The 23742-nt window shown below is 52.8% G+C and overlaps 1 protein-coding gene across 2 annotated transcripts in view; it reads right to left on the reverse strand.

Moving 5' to 3' along the window:
* Positions 1 to 23742, reverse strand: part of LOC138567737 (low density lipoprotein receptor adapter protein 1-B-like) — a 198763-nt gene that overhangs the window by 21907 nt on the left and 153114 nt on the right. For both annotated transcript variants that reach the window (XM_069646219.1, XM_069646217.1), the window contains exon 2: positions 3168 to 4680. In XM_069646219.1, the coding sequence (XP_069502320.1) occupies positions 3168 to 3750 (583 nt within the window). In that variant the 5' untranslated portion in view covers positions 3751 to 4680. The remainder of the gene's footprint in view (positions 1 to 3167; positions 4681 to 23742) is intronic.

The raw sequence follows: 23742 nt of genomic DNA on the forward strand, positions 1-23742 counted from the left end.
TGATGTAGCCCCCTGCACCATGAGGTGAGGCTTTGCCAGACTGTGCACCCATACCAACGTTGCTTTTTACCTACCTTTACTTGCATCCCTGATGTAGCCCCCTGCACCATGAGGTGAGGCTTTGCCAGACTGTGCACCCATACCAACGTTGCGTTTTACCTACCTTTACTTGCATCCCTGATGTAGCCCCCTGCACCATGAGGTGAGGCTTTGCCAGACTGTGCACCCATACCAACGTTGCTTTTTACCTACCTGTATCTGCATCCCTGATGTAGCACCCTGCACCACGAGGTGAGGCTTTGCCAGACTGTGCACCCATACCAATGTTGCGTTTTACCTACCTTTACTTGCATCCCTGATGTAGCCCCCTGCACCATGAGGTGAGGCTTTGCCAGACTGTGCACCCATACCAATGTTGCGTTTTACCTACCTGTACTTGCATACATGATTGCCTACATGATGTAGCCCCTGCACCATGAGGTGAGGCTTTGCCAGACTGTGCACCCATACCAACGTTGCTTTTTACCTACCTGTATCTGCATCCCTGATGTAGCCCCCTGCACCACGAGGTGAGGCTTTGCCAGACTGTGCACCCATACCAATGTTGCGTTTTACCTACCTGTATCTGCATCCCTGATGTAGCCCCCTGCACCACGAGGTGAGGCTTTGCCAGACTGTGCACCCATACCAATGTTGCGTTTTACCTACCTTTACTTGCATCCCTGATGTAGCCCCCTGCACCATGAGGTGAGGCTTTGCCAGACTGTGCACCCATACCAACGTTGTTTTTTACATACCTGTACTTGCCTACATGATGTAGCCCCTGCACCACGAGGTGAGGCTTTGCCAGACTGCGCACTCATGTTGTAGCTTTCATGCTCGGCCCTACACACTGTGCCTCTATTAGTGCACTCATATTGTAACTAGCGTCTAGATGCCTCAGGGTTTTGTGCGCTGCTATAAATAAATAAAAATAATATCAGTGGGGTTCCAGACCTAACTCCCAGTATTGTTCATGCCGGTCGATTTGTATAGCTTAATTAGCACCCGCGGACTGGCACACAGCCAATCATGATGCTTAGATTACATTGCGTCATGAGCTACCTTCTCACTGCTTTTGCGCTCACCCTCTGCCCTGGACCACTCACCTTCCACTGTCTGCCATCCCTAACCCTCCCTCGTCAAAGTGTACGCCCCCTAGACCCTGCTCCCGCTCATCAGCTGCCGTCATCTCCTCGGCCGACATCCATGGCAGCCACTGTAGCTTTTTGGGGGTGAGAAAAAACAAGACGCACATCCTACGAAGACTGTTTTTTCTTCCCCAACAGGGCCCATGGCACCCATAGCTGTAATGGTTTCATGGGGTTCTAAATGCTGTATATGGTGGGCCGTGACTATTCATAGCAGCCTACCTAACAAGGCATTATGTTCTAATGAAGAGCTCCAAGATTGGCAACAGCCAATTGGGATGCTAGGAACACAGTTCCCCAGTTAAAGCCCACTTTGCATTCTGATTGTTGTCACTTCCGCACATGGTCCTCCATATTTTCTGGCAATGTCCGCCTAGCCCCCAAGCCACCGGACCCCAAACAACCTCCACGAGACTCCATTCACCTCCTGCCCCCCCTCACCATACCCCAGTCACTTGTGTGAGGCCTGCACCGCGGCCTCAACCTCGCCCTCACCTTCAGCCATGGAAATAGTGGAGGGGCGTGCTACTGATCGGGCATGTTAGCTGGGGCAGTGGACTGTTACCTTCCACTACAGCCAGCTCGCCGAACTTGGAACTATTGCTTAATTATAACAATGGAATGTTGGCAGGTGCTTGTAAACAATGGGGCAGGTGATTGCCCTTAACCACTGTTCCAAGGACTCCACATGCTTCCCTGCCAACATTCTGAACGAATGCCCAGGGCCTCCCCAAGCCAATGGTCAACCTTCAGAATGCTTGCTTTCAATACACCTTTTCCAACTGCTATCATTTAAGCAATAACCCCCAAGGTGAGGGTCTTTACCACCTAGCAATGGCCAGGTCCCAAGTTGCAAGGGCCTTAACGCAGGCCATGGCATCATTAGTGGGTGGTTAAGCCCACCACCTCGGGGGTTATATGTATTGTACTGCACCAGCATGTTTTCTAGAATGCCAATAGCTTTTTTTTTTAAAGTTGTTAAACAGTGTGACAGACGTTTCACATGATTTTTAAAAAACTACAAATTAAAATGGCTGCCATGGAAAGGTAGAAGGCACTATTCCTAGTCCCTTCTCCATTTCCATGGCGGCCATCTGTCACAAACAAAATGAGTGGTGGCATCAGCGATTGCTGTGGCAGCAAGAAGTGAGCCACCCAGCCAAAGTGAAGGGTGAATGAGGGAGTAGGTGCGGGGAAGTGCAGTGGGGGCCGGGGCAAAGAAAGGAGAAAACCAGAAGAGAAAATGACATCATCGCTCTCATCAGATGGCTCAGATCGCGGGACAATAACGCGAGGTAGAGTCTGTCCTCCAAATATCCTGATTGTATGGAAGGCCGGTGCATATCACTCCCCGGATGCTAATTTACAATTCTGCTATATTGTGATGGAGTTATAGCTGGGGGTGACGGGCTTTGAGAAGAGCTTGCCCTCATTATGAATCCTCGGTTTTGCCTCCGGACCATAACTCAGTAGCGAGTCAGCAACAGGTATTACAGCCAGGGCTTTAAGTAGGCTGGGGCCAGCCAGGGCCGAGCCCCAGCAGGCTCTGAAATCTCGTTTTGAGGTGGGGCCCTGCCGGGGCTCACTAATATCCCGTGGCAGCCCAGGCCACTACATGACAAGGATTTTTTTCTAAAGCCTGAAGCTCTCGCTTGTTTGCGAACACTTCATGCTTCAGTAAAAATGCCTTTCATCCATAATGGTGGCGCATAATGACCTGCGAGCCATCCCTTCAAGCAAGAGATGGCCGTGGACCGGCGCCACCATTATGGAGAGAAACGTGAGGCCGCTGGAAGCAGAGGCCTTGTTTTCTAAATTCCCAGTGAGAGAGAGAGAGAGAGAGAACACACTCCATTTCAAAGGCGCAGACCATACATGAAACACTGCCACAGAGCAGAGAACAAACAAATGAATAAACAAACAAACATGGGTGGAAAGGAGAATATGCTGCCTGGTTGCGCTACAGATATAGCTTACCTCGAGTCCCTCTGCCCTGGAGCGTTCGGCCCTCTCTCCGCTGCTGCGACTGCATCTTGCTCTCCTCGCCCTCTTCAGGGATGGCATCGTGGTCCCCATATGCGCCCTGCCAGTCACTGAAGGCCCTCTCGAAGGACTTGGCTAGGCAGGCCGTGATGGCTTTGGCTTTCTCCGCCTTGTTGCAGAGGAAGACGCGGCACTGCAGCTGGCCCCGGTGCTTGCAGATGTACAGGAAGATGTTGGGTATGGCCGGGTCGGCTGTGCAACACGCAATGTCATGCAGGTAGGTCTTGGTGATCTGACGCCCACTGGCGATCTCCTTCACCTCAAGGTAGCGGGGTCGCACTACCAGCGCGTGGTCCTTCTCCTGCGGCTTGCCCTGGCAGGCGCTTAGAAGCTGCGCCACCACCTCGTGTGTCTGCTCCACCTGCAGAGAGTAGATTTTCTCCATGCCGAGATAGTGCACCTTAAAGAGCGGGTCCCCGTGCGACAGCCGCTTCACCTTGTCCTTGCTGAATTTTTGACGCAGAACCGCAGGCGACTTCCTGATGGTCTTCACCAAATGGGAGTTACTGAAAGACATTTTCAGCTCACACCGGTTTTCTGTAAACCAAGAGATATTCAGGTTTGCTTCATGTGTTTCTTGGAAACCAGTGGTATTTCTGTTCTGCTTCCTGTGTTACTTTGGGCACCAATTGGTATTTCAGTTCAGCGTCCTGTGTTTCTTTGGGCACCAATCAGTTCAGCTTCCTGTGTTTCTTTGGGCACCAATGGTATTTCAGTTCAGGTTCCTGTGTTTCTTTGGGCACCAATTGTATTTCAGTTCAGCTTCCTGTGTTTCTTTGGGCACCAATGATATTTCAGTTCAGCTTCCTGTGTTTCTTTGGGCACCAATGATATTTTAGTTCAGCTTCCTGTGTTTCTTTGGGCACCAATGATATTTCAGTTCTACTTTCTGTGTTACTTTGGCACCAATAGTATTACAGTTTAGCTTCCTGTATTTCTTTGGGCACCAGTAGTATTTCAGTTCAGCTTCCTCAGTTTCTTTGGGAACCAATGGTAGGTCAGTCCTGCTTCCTTGATTACTTTGGCAGCAATAGTATTACAGTTCAGCTTACTGTGTTTCTTTGGGCACCAATGATATTTCAGTTAAGCTTTCTGTGTTTCTTTGGGCACCTATAGTATTTTAGTTCAGCTTCCGGTGTTTCTTTGCTCGCCAATGGTATTTCATTTGAGCTTCCTGTGTTTCTTTGCTCACCAATGGTATTTCAGTTCTGCTTATTGTTTTTCTTTGGGCACCAATAGTATCTCAATTCTGCTTCCTGCGTTTCTTTGGGCACCAATAGCATTTCAGTTCGGCTTCCTGTGTTTCATTGGACACAGTCAGTAGTAGCAGCGTCAACTCTGCTTCCTATCTCCCGTAATGAGTGTGCCTCTTGTGTTTTGGGGCCTCTCTCCTGTCTTCACGTATCCATGCGGCAGCTTTTCTCGGGTCCGAGAAGTCTCCAGATTTCTATAGGGGAGAGAAGGATACATTTAGGTCAGGGTTCGGACAGTACATTGACAAGCATACAGCACACTTCCCAGTCTGCCGGGCTTCAAGACTCCTTGAAATGGCCACCTCACGAGAAGGTTGGCACCTGGCCCCTTCCTCCCACTCCACACCACCCTTCCAAGGCGAGCAGACGAACCAGCAGGGGCAAACACCTCCACTTCCCCCCTCCCCCATCCAAGTGCTACCGGGTGGAGGAAAAGCGCCTGGAAGTCTGCATAACAAACTATACAAAGAACTATACACACACTAGCGGGAGGGAGGGTAGGCTTCAATTTTAAGAATTTAGCTCATAGCTACTGGTGTAATTGCAATTGGTTATTTATAACACGCTTAATGCCCAGAGGTTTCTAAGCGTGGACCCGGGGATCGAACCTGTGTTGTTCTGTGTCGTCTTTTTTCCAAGGCGAGCGCGTTGCCCCTGAGCTATCCTCCCGAGACCACTGGTTAATGGCAGAGGACAAACATGTCCGAGTACACATCCGCCTTGGTGATGGGTCTTTATTCTCAGCTGTTTGCTTCTGGCATTGTGGTTTGCTGAAAGGTGAACGCTCTGTGTGTGCCTTGGTTGCAACTGATGGACTTGGTTGGAAGAGTTCCAGATGCTTGAGGCTTGCAAACTGTTTGTTTGGCTCTAGACGCCTTGTTTGAAGCATATGGAGGTTGTGTGTGAAATACTTCAATGTTCGCTATCACTTCAACTTTAGTGCTGTCCGTTAGGCGCTGCGTGGAGTTTATAGGGGGCCTCTGAAGGGGCACTTGACGCGTGGCATTGATAACTTACTTTCATCGTCCCCTCCCTTCAAACCTGAAACCGCCCCAACCCTGCAGAGTGCCTTGTGACGAGCAGGCCCGCCTGCTATTTGGGTCTAGTCTTGGGCCTGTAAAGATCTCAGTGCAGAGAGGGGGCAAGTGCACCCCCTGAATATGTCGTGAGGGAGGCAGGAACCACACGTTACCCCCCGTAGAGATGTTTACACTTTTCAGCTGTCGACTGTGCGCATGGGCAATGCTGCAGGCGCTGAAACACCATTGGCTTTTAAGCGATGCACACGAACTGCACTGCTGCTAATGCAGCGACGTTGAGCAGTATCAAGGACCCACCTGCAATGGTGCAGTCATTAAACTGGTGTGTCAGCCCCAAAGCAGAAAGCTGCAAGGTAGCACAGCAGGTTACGGTGACTGTTGCTGAGAAAGTATGCGTTGAGATCAGCGTGTAAAACCTTTAGGATATTTCGAACTACTCCTGTGAAATTGCTCTAGAAGTGCATCGGTTCCACCTGGGAAGAGGGTAGAGCGTGGTTACTTTCTCATATTACAGGGGGCGAGGGGAATGTTGCCCCTGTAGTGAAAATCAAAGTAAGCACCCACGCTTGCCTGTGTTAAACCTGCTGCCCCCTTCCAGTTCAATGAGCCAAATGGATGTCATGCAGATCATTCTGAGAAAAGCCAGCGAACCCCAAAAAAAGACTGCCAGTGTGGGAGTGAGGTGGGCGCTGAAGGGAAGGAGCAAAGCACTGAACTCAGTTGGGAACTTGCTGCAAATGAAAGTCCACCCTTCCTTGACTGTGCTCTTGAGTGGGTAGTCAGTGGCGTAGCCCAACGCATCCTCTGTGGGCAGGAGTAAGGAGGGAGGAGTGGCATCGCAGAGATAGATGGAAGGGGTGTCTTTGGAGAGGTCTCATCATGGGTGCTACAGGGGGTGCAGGAAGGGCCTGGCACGTGAAGGCGTGCACAGGTCAACAGAACTCACGTGCCACGTGGCATTAGTGGCTGCTGCCCTGAGCGTAGTGGCACCTTTCGAATTGCAAAACCTGAGCTGTTGGGGGGAGGAGCTGCTTTGTGAAGTGCCTTATTTTAATTTCAGGAGAAACCTTAATATTTGGCAAGTGTGTGGTTGGGAACATGACGTTCTGGCTTCTGGAACTCTCGCTTATGGCAGTGCCGCAAGATTTCTGGGACGGTTGCGCGTGCGCATGCATCACGCAGACTCTCGAAAGGAACGATTGGGCAGGTAGCCAGGGATTGCCTGGTCCCAAATCCAGAACTCTTTTGGGTTCCAGAACCGAATGATTCCAGAAAAACTCGTAGGTTTCAGTAAGATCACTTGTGGGGAAAGCCAGACAGTTTTTGTAGGGGGGGTAGGGGGGTCAATTGCCGGTGTACCTGGTTCTGGAATCCCGATTGCTGGGCATGCCTGGGATGGGAGAAGAACCAGTATTGTTGGGGGTAACAATCGCAGAAGATCCACATTCTGGTTCAGGGACCCTTACTTTCTGGGACCGTCTACTGGGGGAGTGCCGGGTCTTGATTCTGGAACCCTTAATGTTACGCATGTCTGGGCTGGAATCCCCCCACTTTGATCCCAGAGAAATGTCTTCTTGTGACAGTCCTTCTCGGCAGAGGGATGTGTTTTGTTGGCAGCCCTTCACACAACAGGGAAAGCGAGAAATGTTACTTTGCTGGTAGTCGTTCGTAGAGCTGGATTTTTTTTTCAAAGACTCACTTTCCATGCCCTCAAACTCCTACGGTGGGGACTTGGCGCCGTGTAGGAGTAGTAAAATAGCACTTGAAAGTGCATTAAGCTCTGCGAGCTAAGACCGAGCTGGAGACTAAGGTGTCCTCTATGCGACCTCTGCAGGAATGGGTGAAGGAGACATCAATCGACTTGAGTTCAGTAGAGACTTGGAGATAGGTTTGACTGAATTGTATGTAGCTGTCAAGCAGGGGTCGTCAGCCAGCTTTTCCCCAGGAACCCATGCGGGCTACTTTTCTTTGTGCCCCGCACAGGAAACGGATGGGTCGTTACCCGCCTTTACTAAATGACACCATCACGCCTGCAAAGCTGAACGCCCAATCCCACAGCAAGACGCCTCTTGGGCTGGAGAGCAGGACGCGTGTCCTTGGACTCTGTGCATTGCCGCTGGTCCTCGGCAGCGGGCAGGACAGACCTCCGAGGGTTGAATTTCTTACCCTCATCCGATTCTCTGTCTTTATTCCTATGGAAAGAGGCTTTGAGTTATCCCTAGCAGTGAAATAAGTGGGCGGATGCCATCCACCCGCGTGGACCCCTGAGTTGTGCCCCAGCAGAGGCGTGGCTAGGATTGTCTAGCTGGGGCCTGAAGCTAATGTAGTTGGGTCCACCGCAGTGACATTAACATCTGTAAATGCCCACACAGCGCTGGGTGAGCCTTGCCCGGTCAGGCCCTACCCGGTCTACGCCTCTGGCACTGCTGGAGAGACGCTGGCTCGGGTCCATGCTGGACTTGTGGGATGCAGTGGGATTTCTATGTACAGGTCCGTTTGAGGCTCAAAGGGTATCAAGGGGTATAAGAGTTCAGAGGTCATCGGAAGCAGCGATGGCCCATAGACAGGTGTCATTTCCCTGCCCTCACCTGTGCCCCTCCCTAGCCATGTCACTGCAGGCTACTCATGTGACCCCCCTGTTGTGCATCGCTCTGCACCATATACAACCCAACACGTTCATACATGCCATAGACATCTCCCCTACAGTGGAAGCAAACCCCTCCATGTATAACCCCCCCCCTGCACCTTCCAATCGAGGTACCTACTACTGACCTGTCAACCACCACCACCAGTAGAAGCACCTACTGACCCCCCACCCTTGAAATCAAGGCTCCTACTATTGCACAAGCCGCCCTCCAATCAAAGCACCACCTAATGGCCCAGGCCTGACCCCCCACCCTTGAAATCAAGGCTCCTACTATTGCACAAGCCGCCCTCCAATCAAAGCACCACCTAATGACCCAGGCCTGACCCCCCACACTTGAAATCAAGGCACCTACTATTGCACAAGCCGCCCTCCAATCAAATCACCTCCTAATGACCCAGGACTGACCCCCCACCCTTGAAATCAAGGCGCCTACTACCAACCCGTCACCCACCTCCAATAGTAGTAGCTAATGACCAACATTAGCTTCCAGTGGCAGCATCTACTATTGCACAAGCCCCTCCCCTCCCCCACCAATCAAAACACATCCCAATGCCTCACTACAACCCTCCTTACAATCAAAGCGCCTACTACCAACCCGTCACCAACCACCGTTAGAAGCAGCAAATTAACAACCTTTGCTTATAGTGGCAGCATGTCCTATTGCAACCCCCTCCAATCAAAGAACCTCCCAATGCCCCATTAGCGACCCCCTTCCATTTCAAGTACAGGCTACAACCAACTCTTATAATCAAGTCACCGATTAATGATGCCCATTGCCAACCTCCTACCATTTAAAGCATCCACTACCACCCTACCAGCAACCACCCCTTCCAATCAAAGCACTAATCCATACCCCATTACCTCTTCCATTTAAAGCATCCAGTGCCACCCTACCAGCAACCACCCCTTCAAATCATAGCACCAATCAATATACCATTACCTCTTCCATTTAAAGCATCCAGTACCACCCTACCAGCAACCACCCCTTCCAATCAAAGCACCAATCAATACCCCATTACCTCTTCCATTTAAAGCATCCAGTACCACCCTACCGGCAACCACCCCTTCCAATCATAGCACCAATCAATATACCATTACCTCTTCCATTTAAAGCATCCAGTACCACCCTACCAGCAACCACCCCTTCCAATCAAAGCACCAATCAATATGCCATTACCTCTTCCATTTAAAGCATCCAGTGCCACCCTACCAGCAACCACCCCTTCCAATCAAAGCACCAATCAATACCCCATTACCTCTTCCATTTAAAGCATCCAGTACCACCCTACCAGCAACCACCCCTTCCAATCAAAGCACAGATCAATGCCCCATTACCTCTTCCATTTAAAGCATCCAGTGCCACCCTACCAGCAACCACCCCTTCCAATCAAAGCACCAATCAATACCCCATTACCTCTTCCATTTAAAGCATCCAGTACCACCCTACCGGCAACCACCCCTTCCAATCATAGCACCAATCAATATACCATTACCTCTTCCATTTAAAGCATCCAGTACCACCCTACCAGCAACCACCCCTTCCAATCATAGCACCAATCAATATGCCATTACCTATACCATTTAAAGCATCCAGTGCCACCCTACCAGCAACCACCCCTTCCAATCATAGCACCAATCAATATACCATTACCTCTTCCATTTAAAGCATCCAGTACCACCCTACCAGCAACCACCCCTTCCAATAAAAGCACCAATCAATACCCCATTACCTCTTCCATTTAAAGCATCCAGGGCCACCAAACCAGCAACCACCCCTTCCAATCAAAGCACCAATCAATACCCCATTACCTCTTCCAATTAAAGTATCCACTACCACCCTACCAGCAACCACCCCTTCCAATCAAAGCACCAATCAATACCCCATTACCTCTTCCAATTAAAGTATCCACTACCACCCTACCAGCAACCACCCCTTCCAATCATAGCAACTGCAGCGGTTCCATTATGAAACCCTGTTCAATGCACGCACATTGCGCCGTCCCAGCCGCAGCATGCAGATGGGCACGAGCTCATGATCGTCACTGCTCCCAGAAAACACGTGTGGCAAGGTTGCACACTAGTATTAACAATTTCCCTGAAAGATCGTGCCCAATGGGTAAGCATAGAGGACTTCAAGTCTCCATTGTGCCCATGCCCATAGAGGGCCATGGGGCTGGCATAAGGCAGATGTGAGCCCTCCCTGATGCCATCGTAAAACTGTTCGCCGACTACAGCTTCAGCACCACTCCGCGTCATCCTACCATGGCAGTGCCAACATACAGCAGCATGGAGAGCTTCAGCTGCCTTTGCATCACTCTATCTGCATACCATGCAAAAGCATGGAGAGCTATCTCTGCAGCACCCCACAGCAGCATGGAGAGCTTCAGTTGCCTCTGCATCACTCTATCTGCATACCATGCAACAGCATGGAGAGCTACCTCTGCAGCACCCCACAGCAGCATGGAGAGCTTCAGCTACCTCTGCATCACTCTATCTGCATACCATGCAACAGCATGGAGAGCTGCCTTTGCAGCACCCCACGGCAGCATGGAGAGCTTCAGCTGCCTCTGCATCACTCTGTGCCTGCGTACCATGCAACAGCATGGAGAGCTGCCTCTGCAGCACCCCACAGCAGCATGGAGAGCTTCAGCTGCTTCTGCATCACTCTATCTGCATACCATGCAACAGAATGGAGAGCTACCTCTGCAGCACCCTACAGCAGCACGGAGAGCTTCAGCTGCCTCTGCATCACTTTGTGCCTGCATACCATGCAACAGCATGGAGAGCTGCCTCTGCAGCACCCTACAGCAGCATGGAGACCTTCAGCTGCCGCTACATCACTCTATCTGCATACCATGCAACAGCATGGAGGGCTGCCTCTGCAGCACCCTACAGCAGCATGGAGAGCTTCAGCTGCCTCTGCATCACTCTGTGTCTGCGTACCATGCAACAGCATGCACAGCTGCCTCTGCAGCACCCTACAGCAGCATGAAGAGCTTCAGCTGCCGCTGCATCACTCTATCTGCATACCATGCAACAGCATGGAGGCCTGCCTCTGCACCACCCTAGAGCAGCATGGAGAGCTTCAGCTGCCTCTACATACCATGCAACAGCATGGAGAGCTGCCTCTGCAGCACCCTACAGCAGCATGGAGAGCTTCCTTTGCCTCTTCATCACTCTGTGCCTGCACGGAGAGCTGCTGCTGCACCACTATGCCAGCACACCACGGAATCACCTTCAGCAGAATGGAGAGCTTCCATTGCCTCTGCATCACTCTGTCTGCATACCATGCAACAGCATGGAGAGCTGCCTCTGCAGCACCCTAAAGCAGCATGAAGAGCTGCAGTTTCCTCTGCGTCACTCTGTGACAGCACGCCAGAGCGTAGACATCGAGCAGCAGGGAGAGCTTCAGTTGCCACTGCATTACTCCACGCCAGCAACGCTTCAGCATAGCCATGCAGCAGCATGGAGAGCTGCAGCGGCCTCTGCATCACTCCACGCCGGCATAGCCATGCAGCAGCATGGAGAGCAGCAGCGGTCTCTCCCTCACTCCACACCTGCATCACTCCATGCCAGCATACCACAGCAAAGCCATGCAGCAGCATGGAGAGCTGTAGTGGTCTCTGCATCACTCCATGCCTGCATGCCACAGCATAGCCATGCAGTAGCATGGAGAGCTGTAGCAGTCTCTGCATCACTCCGTGCTAGCATGCCACAGCATAGCCACGCAGCAGCATGGAGAGCTGCAGTTGTCTTTGCATCACTCCACGCCAGCCTAGCCATGCAGCAGCATGGAGAGCTGCAGCGGTCTCTGCATCACTCCACACCAGCATGCCATAGCATAGCCATGCAGCAGCATGGAGAGCTGCATCGGTCTCTGCATCACTATATGCCAGCATGTTTCAGTATCGCCATACAGCAGCAAGGAGACCTGCAGCGGTCTCTGCATCACTCCACACCAGCATGCCACAGCATAGCCATGCAGTAGCATGGAGCTGCAGGTGTCTTTGCATCACTCCACGCCAGCTTAGCCCAGTAGCAGTCTCTGCGTCACTCCAGGCCAGCATGCCACAGCATAGCCACGCAGCGGCATGGAGAGCTGCAGTTGTCTCTGCATAACTCCACACCAGCATGCCACAGCATAGCCATGCAGCACCATGGAGAGCTGCAGTTGTCTTTGCATCACTCCACACCAGCATAGCCATGCAGCAGCATGGGGAGCTGCATCGGTCTCTGCATTACTATATGCCAGCATGTTGCCGTATTGCCATACAGCAGCATGGAGACATGCAGCGGTCTCTGCATCACTCCACACCAGCATGCCACAGCATAGCCATGCAGTAGCATGGAGAGCTGCAGGTGTCTTTGCATCACTCCGCACCAGCATAGCCATGCAGCAGCATGGAGAGCTGCAGCGGTCTCTGCATCTCTCCAGACCAGCATGCCACAGCATAGCCACGCAGCGTCATGGAGAGCTGCAGCAGTCTCTGCACCACTCCATGCCAGCATGCCATAGCATAGCCATGCAGCAGCATGGAGAGCTGCAGTTGTCTTTGCATCACTCCACACCAGCATAGCCATGCAGCAGCATGGGGAGCTGCATCGGTCTCTGCATTACTATATGCCGGCATGTTGCCGTATCGCCATACAGCAGCATGGAGACATGCAGCGGTCTCTGCATCACTCCACACCAGCATGCCACAGCATAGCCATGCAGTAGCATGGAGAGCTGCAGGTGTCTTTGCATCACTCCGCACCAGCATAGCCATGCAGCAGCATAGAGAGCTGCAGCGGTCTCTGCATCTCTCCAGGCCAGCATGCCACAGCATAGCCACGCAGCGGCATGGAGAGCTGCAGCAGTCTCTGCATCACTCCACGCCAGCATGCCATAGCATAGCCATGCAGCAGCATGGAGAGCTGCAGTTATCTTTGCATCACTCCACACCAGCATAGCCATGCAGCAACATGGGGAGCTGCATCGGTCTCTGCATTACTATATGCCAGCGTGTTGCCGTATCGCCATACAGCAGCATGGAGACATGCAGAAGTCTCTGCATCACTCCACACCAGCATGCCACAGCATAGCCATGCAGTAGCATGGAGAGCTGCAGGTGTCTTTGCATCACTCCACACCAGCATAGCCATGCAGCAGCATGGAGAGCTGCAGCGGTCTCTGCATCACTCCAGGCCAGCATGCCACAGCATAGCCACGCAGCGGCATGGAGAGCTGCAGCAGTCTCTGCATCACTCCACGCCAGCATGCCATAGCATAGCCATGCAGCAGCATGGAGAGCTGCAGTTGTCTTTGCATCTCTCCACACCAGCATAGCCATGCAGCAGCATGGGGAGCTGCATCGGTCTCTGCATTACTATATGCCAGCATGTTGCTGTATCGCCATACAGCAGCATGGAGACATGCAGCGGTCTCTGCATCACTCCACACCAGCATGCCACAGCATAGCCATGCAGTAGCATGGAGAGCTGCAGGTGTCTTTGCATCACTTCACACCAGCATAGCCATGCAGCAGCATGGAGAGCTGCAGCGGTCTCTGCATCACTCCAGGCCAGCATGCCACAGCATAGCCACGCAGCGGCATGGAGAGCTGCAGCAGTCTCTGCCTCACTCCACGCCAGCATGCCATAGCATAGCCATGCAGCAGCATGGAAAGCTGCAGGTGTCTTTGCATCACTCCACACCAGCATAGCCATGCAGCAGCATGGAGAGCTGCAGCGGTCTCTGCATCACTCCAGGCCAGCATGCCACAGCATAGCCATGCAGCAGCATGGAGAGCTGCAGGTGTCTTTGCATCACTCCACACCAGCATAGCCATGCAGCAGCATGGAGAGCTGCAGCGGTCTCTGCATCACTCCAGGCCAGCATGCCATGCAGCAGCATGGGGAGCTGCATTGGTCTCTGCATTACTATATGCCAGCATGTTGCCGTATTGCCATACAGCAGCATGGAGACATGCAGCGGTCTCGTCATCACTCCACACCAGCATGCCACAGCATAGCCATGCAGTAGCATGGAGAGCTGTAGGTGTCTTTGCATCACTCCACGCCAGCCTAGCCCAGTAGCGGTCTCTGCATCACTCCAGGCCAGCATGCCACAGCATAGCCACGCAGCGGCATGGAGAGCTGCAGCAGTCTCTGCATCACTCCACGCCAGCATGCCAAGGCATGCCCATTTAGCACGCTGGAGATCTTCAGTCGCCTCTGCATTCCTCTATGACAGCACACCCTGGCATAGCCCTACAGCAGCAGTTATCTCTTTCTAAGAGTAAGTCCTAATTGAATGCTTATAAACAGTGGTTGAGTTAAGAAGCCCTTTTAGAAGTTCTTAAGTACAGAAAACCCCAGAGAAAAGTCGAAGAAATCGTCGCCAGAAAGTCAAAGACTTCTGTAGTCTGCGCTGTGTTTAAAATAGGACTTCCAGTTGTGGAGTGTCAAAAGTATCCTTACACCAGTCGTGGGGCTTTCATGTTTCTTGAAAGTGTGGCCCCTTCCATTCCTTGTAGCCAGATTTGAAGACTACTTAATGTGTCGTCCTCAGGCTGGAACTGATGACCTGTCTTCTTACTCAAACATGGTCCCCCGTCTTAGTCCCTGTACCCCTTTCCTCCAAGCACGTTAAGCTTGTTAGGAGTGTTAAGCAGAACAGTAAACAGAAAGTTAAGGTTCACTTCCGACACAATGGACTGACCCTCGAAAATGTGGGCGTGGCATGGCACGGCTACCTCCTCTTTCAGAGATGTAACTGAAGCTGTTCCTAAAAGGCGGAAGCAGCTCCATCCGTATGGAAGACTGGAACATCCATGCTGGAAAAGCCTGGACTAGATCACTTCTGTGAGAGAGAAATGGCAGCCAGCGATTGGTAGGAAGGAGGCCCGATTCTCTATGCCTGAGAAAAGAAAGGAAAGAAGAGGTCAATGGGCTGCAAAATCCCAATACGGCCTCACTGAGGAAAGAGCGAGGCCCGGGGCGGACCAAGAGAAATAGCATGTCAGAATATCCTACATGCTTTATACATTCCATTCGGAGCCAACAGAAGTCCAGCCCTGCATTCTGGGATTTGTAATCCTGAGTTTATGAACGCAGGATAGCACAGGGGCAACGCACTGGTCTTTGAAGCAAGAACACGCAAAGCAAAAGAGGTTTGAATGCCGGATCTGCGCGGTACCGTATTAGTCACATTATAAAAAAAACAATTAAATAAATGTATGGGGTCAATCCAGGACTACATGTCCCAGAATGCTTAGTTAAAATCATGACTGGACTACAGTCTTCCCAATGGAATGGATAATGCTGACATGTATGGAAGAGGCTTCGAATCGCAACTGAAAGTCCTATTTTCAGCTCTGTGCACGTGGGCCACATCCTCGCTCCTATTTTGGGAACTTTTCAGAAAGGGCTTATGTGGAGCCCCGCCCCCATGTACCTACCTGAAGCTGTGTGTGTGTAAAAAATCCACGCATACCTTGCGGCCTTCGAGCCGCACCCAGCACACATCCATCCCTACCTGGCAACCAGCTCCATCTTAACCCCCACTGGAGTTACAAAGCCATCAAGCCAGAGGTGGCGCTGCGCGTACACCGCCAGCCTCGGGCTGTGCACACAAATGTGTGACTGTCCTTCCCAAGCCCCCCCCCCCCCCCCCGTCGCTTCACCTTGGCGAAACATCTGGAAACACACCCAACACAATGGTTTCCGTCACGTTCGGCTCCAAGCGTCCCTCCCCCGACACGGCGACACCTCCCCTTGACCTGTGAGCCGGAGGTTAAATACGGACTCCTGAAACCGGCGCGTTCCCCTTTTCTCTGCGCTCTCCCCTATACCCGTTCCTCCCCGTTCAGTCAACTTTAGCTCTCCCTGCGTCTCCAAGCCCATTTCCCTCCCTGTCTTTTCTCTCTACAGTTCTCCCCCCTCTATCCTTCCATTTCTCCGTCTTTCTTCTCCTCTCACCCTTGCGCCCCCCTTGGGCGTGTATCTGTTCCTGGCTGTCTCCTTGCTCCCTACACATCTCGCATATCTTTGTCCCTCTGTGCTCATCCCTCCTCTCTCTACCTCGCTCTGTTTCTTTCTTTCTGCCGAGCCCTCCCTCCGTGCCTTCTTCCCGCCCCGCCCGATCTCTTTCTGCCTTGATCCCCTCTCTCTCTCCTTCTGTCTGCTCTCCTTTCCCACTCTCTTTGCCTTGTTCCCCCTCTTTCTGTCTGGCCTTCTATCTCGCTCTCTCTATGCCTTGTTCCCTTCTCTCTCCCTTTCTATCTGGCCTCTCTTTCTGTCTGGCCTCCTTTCTCACTCTCTCTCCATGCCTTGTTTCCTTCTCTCTCCCTTTCTGTCTGGCCTCTCTTTCTGTCTGGCCTCCTTTCTCGCTCTCTCCCCATGCCTTGTTCCCTTCTCTCTCCCTTTCTGTCTGGCCTCCTTTCTCGCTCTCTCTCCATCCCTTGTTCCCTTCTATCTCCCTTTCTGTCTGGCCTCTCTTTCTGTCTGGTCTCCTTTCTCGCTGTCACTATGCCTTCTTCCCCTCTCTCTCTTTCTGTCTGACCCTCTTTTCTCTCTCTATCTCTCACTCCATGCCTTGTCCCCCGGCTCTCTTTCGTTCTGGCCTCCTTTCTCGCTCGCTCTCTCCATGCATTGTCCCCCCGCCCTCTTTCTGTCTGGGCTCCTTTCTCAACTCTACATGCCTTGTTTCCCTTTCCCACTCTCTATGCCTTGTTCCCCTCTCTCTTTCTGTCTGGCCTCTCTTTCTGTCTGGCACCCTTTCTCACTCAATCTCTCCATGCGTTGTCCCCCTGCTCTCTTTGTGTCTTGACTCCTGTCTCGATCTATCCATGCCTTGTTCCCCCTCTCTCTCTTTCTGTCTGACCTCTCTTTCTGTCTGGCCCCCATTTCTCTCTCTCTCTCTCCATGCCTTGTCCACCCACTCTCTTTCTGTCTGGACTCCTTTCTCGCGCTCTCTATGCCTTATTCCCCCCTCTCTCTCTTTCCGTCCGGCCTCCTTTCTCGCAGTCTCTATGCCTTGTTCCCCCCCTCTCTCTCTCTCTTTCTATCTGACCCCCTTTCTCACTCTCTCTCTCCATGTGTTGTCCCCTGCTCTCTTTGTGTCTGGACTCCTGTCTCGATCTATCCATGCCTTGTCCCACTCTCTCTCACTTCCTCTCTGGCCTTCTTTCTCGCTCTCTCTATGCCTTGTTCCCCTCTCCCTCTCTCTGCTTGGCCTCCTTTCTCACTCTCCATGCGGAACGTCTCTCTGTTACGTTTTCTTCTCCTGGCCCGCATCTTTCCGCCCCTTTCCATCGCTCCACGATCTCTCTTGGTGTCTGTCTGGCCCTACATGTTTCCCGGGACTCTTTCTCAGGTGCCCTTGCTCTGTCTGTCTCTCTCTCCCACTCTCCCGCGGACTGGTTCTCCCTGTTTCTCACTACAGTAGCATTCAATGCTTCTCTGTTGGCATACCAGCGTTGCCACAGCTGTGTTACACACACATATTTCTCATCAGATATCTGCATAGGTGTGTTGCATATGGCCTATGTAATTTGGTTGTCTCTTTCCCTCCACCTCCCTGCCCTGACTCATTCACTCTCTCTCTCTCTTACACACAGGTAGATATGTTGGACAGGTGCTGTTAATGTGTGCGGGGGAGGATCTTCGAGGGGGTGGCTCGCTTTCTTCTTCTTCTTGCTGACAGATGTTATCTAACAGCAGTGAATACTGGATACCGAGGCTTTAGCCTCAATACTCCATCCTCTACGGTTGAGTGTGAATTTGTGGGTTGGATTCTTCTTGGTCTGTGTGGACCAGTCACAGTAGGGCTTCTTTCACAGGGTCTTCACCGTGACGGGCCGCGGGTAGCAGTCAAAGGTGTTTGCAGTGGTGGCAGTGAGTCTCCTGATAAAAGAGTTCACGTTCTGATCCAGTGCTTGGCAGAGGTTCTTACTCAGCTTCGCTAGATGTTCGTCCAACATCTCGATGTCCAGGTCTCTGTGAAGGTCAGCTATCCTTGTGAAGAGTGGAGCTCCAGACGCTATTCGCAGGACTTTCTGAAGACTCATCCGGTGTCGCTCCTGGATGATCATCCATGCTGGTGAGGCATTCGTCAGGGTAGGTCTGCTGATCGCCTTGTAGACGTTGATCTTTGTTCGGAGGGGCATGGACAGAACGAGGTAGCGGCTGCTGCTCTCCCACCTGATGGTCTCCCCGTTGAGGCTGATGTGCACCATGGTCTTCTGTCTCATGAACAGTGTGGCAGTTGTCTTGCTGCTGTTGAGTTCCCTCCACCATTCGCTGTGCCATGTTGAGATGGCGTCCAACGCAGCTTGCAGGTTCTTAGCCACTTCCTTTTCGCAGAACGACTGGGAGATGACTGCAACATCATCCGCATACAGTGCCAGGTTGGTCTTGTGGCGATGTCGGGATGGCATTTGTGGAGATGTTGCATAGGAAGGGTCAGAGGTTCGATCCCTGTAGCACGCCTGCTCGGATGAGACGTGATGAGGACATCTCAGATCGCATGACGACATGTAAAGAGCGATCACCCAGGTAGCTTGCAATCGTCTTCACCGGGTAGTTCGGAATTCGCAGGCCGATCATCCTGCGCAGCAGGCCATTGTGCCAGACTCTGCCGAATCCTTTGGTGACATCAAAGAAGGCGATTCCCGCTGACTTGATGTTGAATCTGTGGGTGATGGTGTCCACATCTCTCAGCAGCTGATGGGTCGTTGCATGCTCCTTTCGAAATCCAAATGGTTCGTTTGCTAGTAGATTTCTCTCGGAAGCGAAGTCGCTGAGGCGCTCGAGGAGAACCTTCTATAACCCAGAGAGCAGGTTGATGGGAGACGGGCGCAACATCCTTCAGTGGTTTGCCGGCCTTTGGGAATACAATGACCCTTGCTTCTTTCCAGGATCTCGGGAAGTGCCAAGGGGGTGGAAAGAGTAGTGCCCCTATTAAAGGGGCTTGGGGAAGGGGTGTCTATTCACCACACACATAAAATATGTTGGGTGATGGATGGGGGGGGCTGCAATTCAGGACACATGTCTACTAGGGATCTGTAGGTTAAATAGCGCAGTGCGAGACTGCACCTACTGCAATCCCAAATGAGGACCACTGAGCCTGGAGGCGAAAGGTCCTATTGAGGATGCGGTGTGTGATTATTACCTGGTAAAATAGCTCAGCGGATTGAGCGCTCGCTGCTGCGATCTGCAGGTCGCAGGTTCGAATCCTGGCAAGACCAACTCAGCCTTTCATCCTTCCGAGGTCGATAAATGAGTACCAATTTTGGTTGGGTGATGAGCGCTTTGTATAAAGGCGCTATATAAATTACACATCATTATTATGCTATTAGGACTTGCTCCAATGTTTGTGTGGCTCCTCCATCCTTCCTTCCTTCCCCCGCCCCCTACAGCACACTTTCCATCAGTCGGGAGCTGCCACCTGCCTCTTTACGACCCAAAACGACCTTCGAACTAATGTAAGAGCCACGTTTGGGGACCAGCCCTTGTCCCATTGGTGGTCGGTGGACTCGTCTTCCTCGCAATGCCTACCTCCGCCTCAGCTTTCAGTGCGGGGCCGCGCCCTGCCTACAGACCGCCTCTACTCCTGTTCTCTCTGCTGAACACCCCTCCCCAAGTTGTCCCCCGTCCCCCTCGTTAGAGACCCCAGGCTGGGGGTGGAAGAGAGCGCAGTTACAGGTATTGTAGGGCGAGAAGTAGTGTTGCGGTGGTAAGAATGTGAAACGGCAACGTGTGCGCCTCTTACCTTGGCCGTGGGCTCCTGTGGGCAGCTGCATGTGAACTTGACACGGGGACCCTCGCGGAAGGCAGCCGCGCCATCAGCCCGGCGCCGGGCCTTATCCCCTCACAGATGCCCGACTCTTTCCCTCACCTCCGCGGCCGGGCAGGGAGCGGCTGGTAAGCCGCAGAGGCAGCCCACCCTGACCCACCCGAAGGGCGCTCCGAAGCCACTCCAGAATGTGTGCCCAGGCGCTCTAGGTGTGATGTGAGTGGCGCGAGAGAGGGGAGGGCGCTACAGTGGGGGAGGTGCAGGGGGGCTCTCACTAAACCAGACCTACTGGTCTGGGCTGCACTCTATGGCCAGGTCAAAGGAGCACGCCCCCCTTCTCCCGCGGGTTGGTTGCTCTGTTCTAATGCAATCCCCAGGCCGGGAGCACAGGAGTTTAGGCCACGGGGAGGAGTCCTTGTTTATCACACCTCATTATGTACTAGGATAATTACCCCCACTGCGGAAAAAGAACACCCCCGCCCCACCCCAAAATGCCAATATGCACGAGTTAATCCTTGGTGGAGGGCGGGGTCCTCCTTCTCTACTGTAGATGCCCCCCCCATGCGCCCAGAACCGCCCAATCACCACCCGGGGCACGTGAACAGCGGGGAAGCATTCATCGCTTACACAATGGGCTAGTGCCCAGAAGCTCCTCCGCACGACCCCCCCCTCCCCCCTCAGCTGCTCCAGGAATCCCGGCCCCAGAGCAGTGAACGCAGGAATATGGGAGTTTGGGCCTAACTATTTAATTACGAACCCGTATGTCCAACTTCAGCCGACTTCCGGTCCCGGTGCTGTGTCTCATCTGCCCTTGTCACGTGTCCTCCAGCACATGAGGGGTCACTCCGTGGGAGGCCTGTAGGAAGAACTCCAGGCGAGGCCTCCAGTGCAGGATGCAGACCTCCAGGTGCGGCCTCAAGAACTGGGCACCCCTCCAGATGAGGCCCCCGAGAACTGGGCACACTGATCCAGGTGAGGCCCCCAGAACTGGGCACACTGATCCAGGTGAGGCCTCCAGAACTGGGCACACTGATCCAGGTGAGGCCTCCAGAACTAGGCACACTGATCCAGTTGAGGCCTCCAGAACTGGGCACACTGATCCAGGTGAGGCCTCCAGAACTGGGCACAATGCGCCAGGTGAGGCCTCCAGAACTGGGCACACTGATCCAGGCGAGGCCTCCAGAACTAGGCACACTGATCCAGGTGAGGCCTCCAGAACTGGGCACACTGATCCAGGTGAGGCCTCCAGAACTGGGCACACTGATCCAGGTGAGGCCTCCAGAACTGGGCACACTGATCCAGGTGAGGCCTCCAGAACTGGGCACACTGATCCAGGCGAGGCCTCGAGAACTGGGCACACTGTCCCAGGTGAGGCCTCCAGAACTGGGCACACCAAACCAAGGCGAGTCCTCGAGAACCGGGCACACTGATCCAGTTGAGGCCTCCAGAACTGGGCACACTGATCCAGATGAGGCCCCCAGAACTAGGCACACTGATCCAGGCGAGGCCTCGAGAACTGGGCACACTGATCCAGGCAAGGCCTCGAGAACTGGGCACACTGTCCCAGGTGAAGCCTCTAGAACTGGGCACACTGCTCCAGGTGAGGCCTCCAGAACTGCAAACAAAACTTAAGGTGAGGCCTTTCTGGGCACAATTCTCCAGGTGAGGTGTCCAGAATAAGGCGCCAGACGTCATATGCTGATGAGGCCTCCCGAACCCCAAGAGAGGCCTCCAGAGATGTTAATGTTAATGTTAAAGGACATTTGTACCGCGCACTATCACCACCGGAGTGGTCCCCTGGCGCTCGGGCGGCTCTGAAAGAGGAGGGGAGGTTGAGTTAGTGGGAGGAAGCAGAAAAAGTGCAAGAGAGCAGTGATGTGCTGTTGGCGGCCTCAGCCCGGTGGGTCCGTTGGCTGGGCCTGGGGTGTTTGCGGCCCTTAGTCGTTGTGTACTGTTGTGCAAGGCTATGTGTGTTTTTTGTTTTGTTGTTGTAATGTAGTGAAGTTTGTGCGGTTTGTTGTGCTGTAGGTTTCGGTTCTGTTTTGGTTTGGAATTTGAGAGGTGTATGCAGAAAGTGAAATTGTTAGTAGGGTTGGTTAGTTTGCGTCTCTATCCTGAATTGATGCGCTCGGCTTGCGTAGTCTCGCCTGATGCGGTTCTGTCCTGATCTGGGTCCGATTGGCATACAAGGTTCCTTACTCCTCTAGCCCCCGCCTCTAACATGCTCTCTCATAGCTCCCCTTATCCTCCCTTCATACTCCTGTGGCCAGTGCACCTGCCAGTGACAACCTCTCAGGTAGTGGGGTGATTGCCAATATCTTGATAATTCCACACCTGTGTGGTACCTGGCGGTGAGTAAGGGCGTTCGAGAGTGTTGGTGGGATTGTCTGGGGTAGTTGACTCAGTCTCCGTGCGTGTCGCCTGTGTTCCAGTCTATCCGGTGTCACCCGTCCAGGTGCTGTGGGCGTTACTCTCTCGGGTCAGGGATGTCCGTGTCTTTTCGGTTTAATCATCCTTTTTTTTCCAGTTTCGGTTTCTTGGTTTAGTCTGTGGTGTTGTAGAGCCAGGTTTTTAGTGATTTCCTGAAATGTAGGTGATCTTCAGTGCTTCTTATTTCTTTTGGGATGTTGTTCCAGGTTTTTGCTGCTAAGTGGTAGAAGGAGGTGCCTCCAAGTTTTTTCTTATGGTATGGTTTGAGTTCCAGGCAGATTTTGTTGCTTGATCGGAGGGGTCTCGCTGGTTTGTAGACTGTTATTTTCTTTTGAAGGAATTCTGCTCCTTGACCGCTGATTGCTCTGTGAGTTATGCACATTGTTTTGAAGGTGATGCAATGTTTTACTGGGAGCCAGTGTAGTGTTTTTAGGGCTGGAGTCATGTGGTCTCTTCTGGATAGTTTGAGGATGGCCACAAACTTGCAGGCGAGGTTTCTAGAATTGGACACAAAACTTTAGATGAGGCCTTCAGAACTCGACACAGGGCTCCAGACAAGGCCTCCAGAACTGGACACTGGACTGCAAGCGAGGCACCAAGGCTAGACGTAGCACTCCAGATGAGGCCCACAGAATTAGACCCAGCACTCCAGGCACAGCCTCTACAGTGGGGTCCTGACAATGGATACTGCACCGCAAGTGGGATCTCTAGAACTATACAAAGCACTCCAGGCATAGCCACCAGAACTGGACACAACAATCCAAGTAGGCACCTGACAACTGTATGCAGCACCCCAAGTGGGATCTCGAGAATTATATACAGCGCTCTAGCCAGTGAGTCCAGAAGTGGACCCGGCCTCTGCATGATGTCCCCAGAACTGGACTCAGCACTCCAGACGGTGCTTCCAGCAGTGGACCCAGCCTCTGCATGATGTCCCCAGAACTGGACTCAGCGCTACAGGCGGGGCTTCCAGAAGTGGACCCAGTCTTTGCATGATGTCCCCAGAACTGGAATCAGCACTCCAGGCGCTGCTTCCAGAAGTGGACACGGTCTCTGCATGATGTGCCCAGGACTGGAATCAGCACTCCAGGCGCTGCTTCCAGAAGTGGCCCCAGTCTCTGCATGATGTCCCCAGAACTGGACTCTGCACTCCATGCGGGGCTTCCAGAAGTGGAACCTGTCTCTGCATGATGTCCCCAGAACTGTGCTCAGCAATCTAGGCGCTGCTTCCAGAAGTGGAACCTGTCTCTGCATGATGTCCCCAGAACTGGACTCAGCAATCCAGACGCTGCTTCCAGAAGTGGAACCTGTCTCTGCATGATGTCCCCAGAACTGGACTCAGCACCCCAGGCGCTGCTTC

This window comes from Ambystoma mexicanum, chromosome 1p (genome assembly GCF_040938575.1).
Source record: "Ambystoma mexicanum isolate Mex_15411 chromosome 1p, UKY_AmexF1_1, whole genome shotgun sequence".
Lineage (NCBI taxonomy): Eukaryota > Metazoa > Chordata > Amphibia > Caudata > Ambystomatidae > Ambystoma > Ambystoma mexicanum.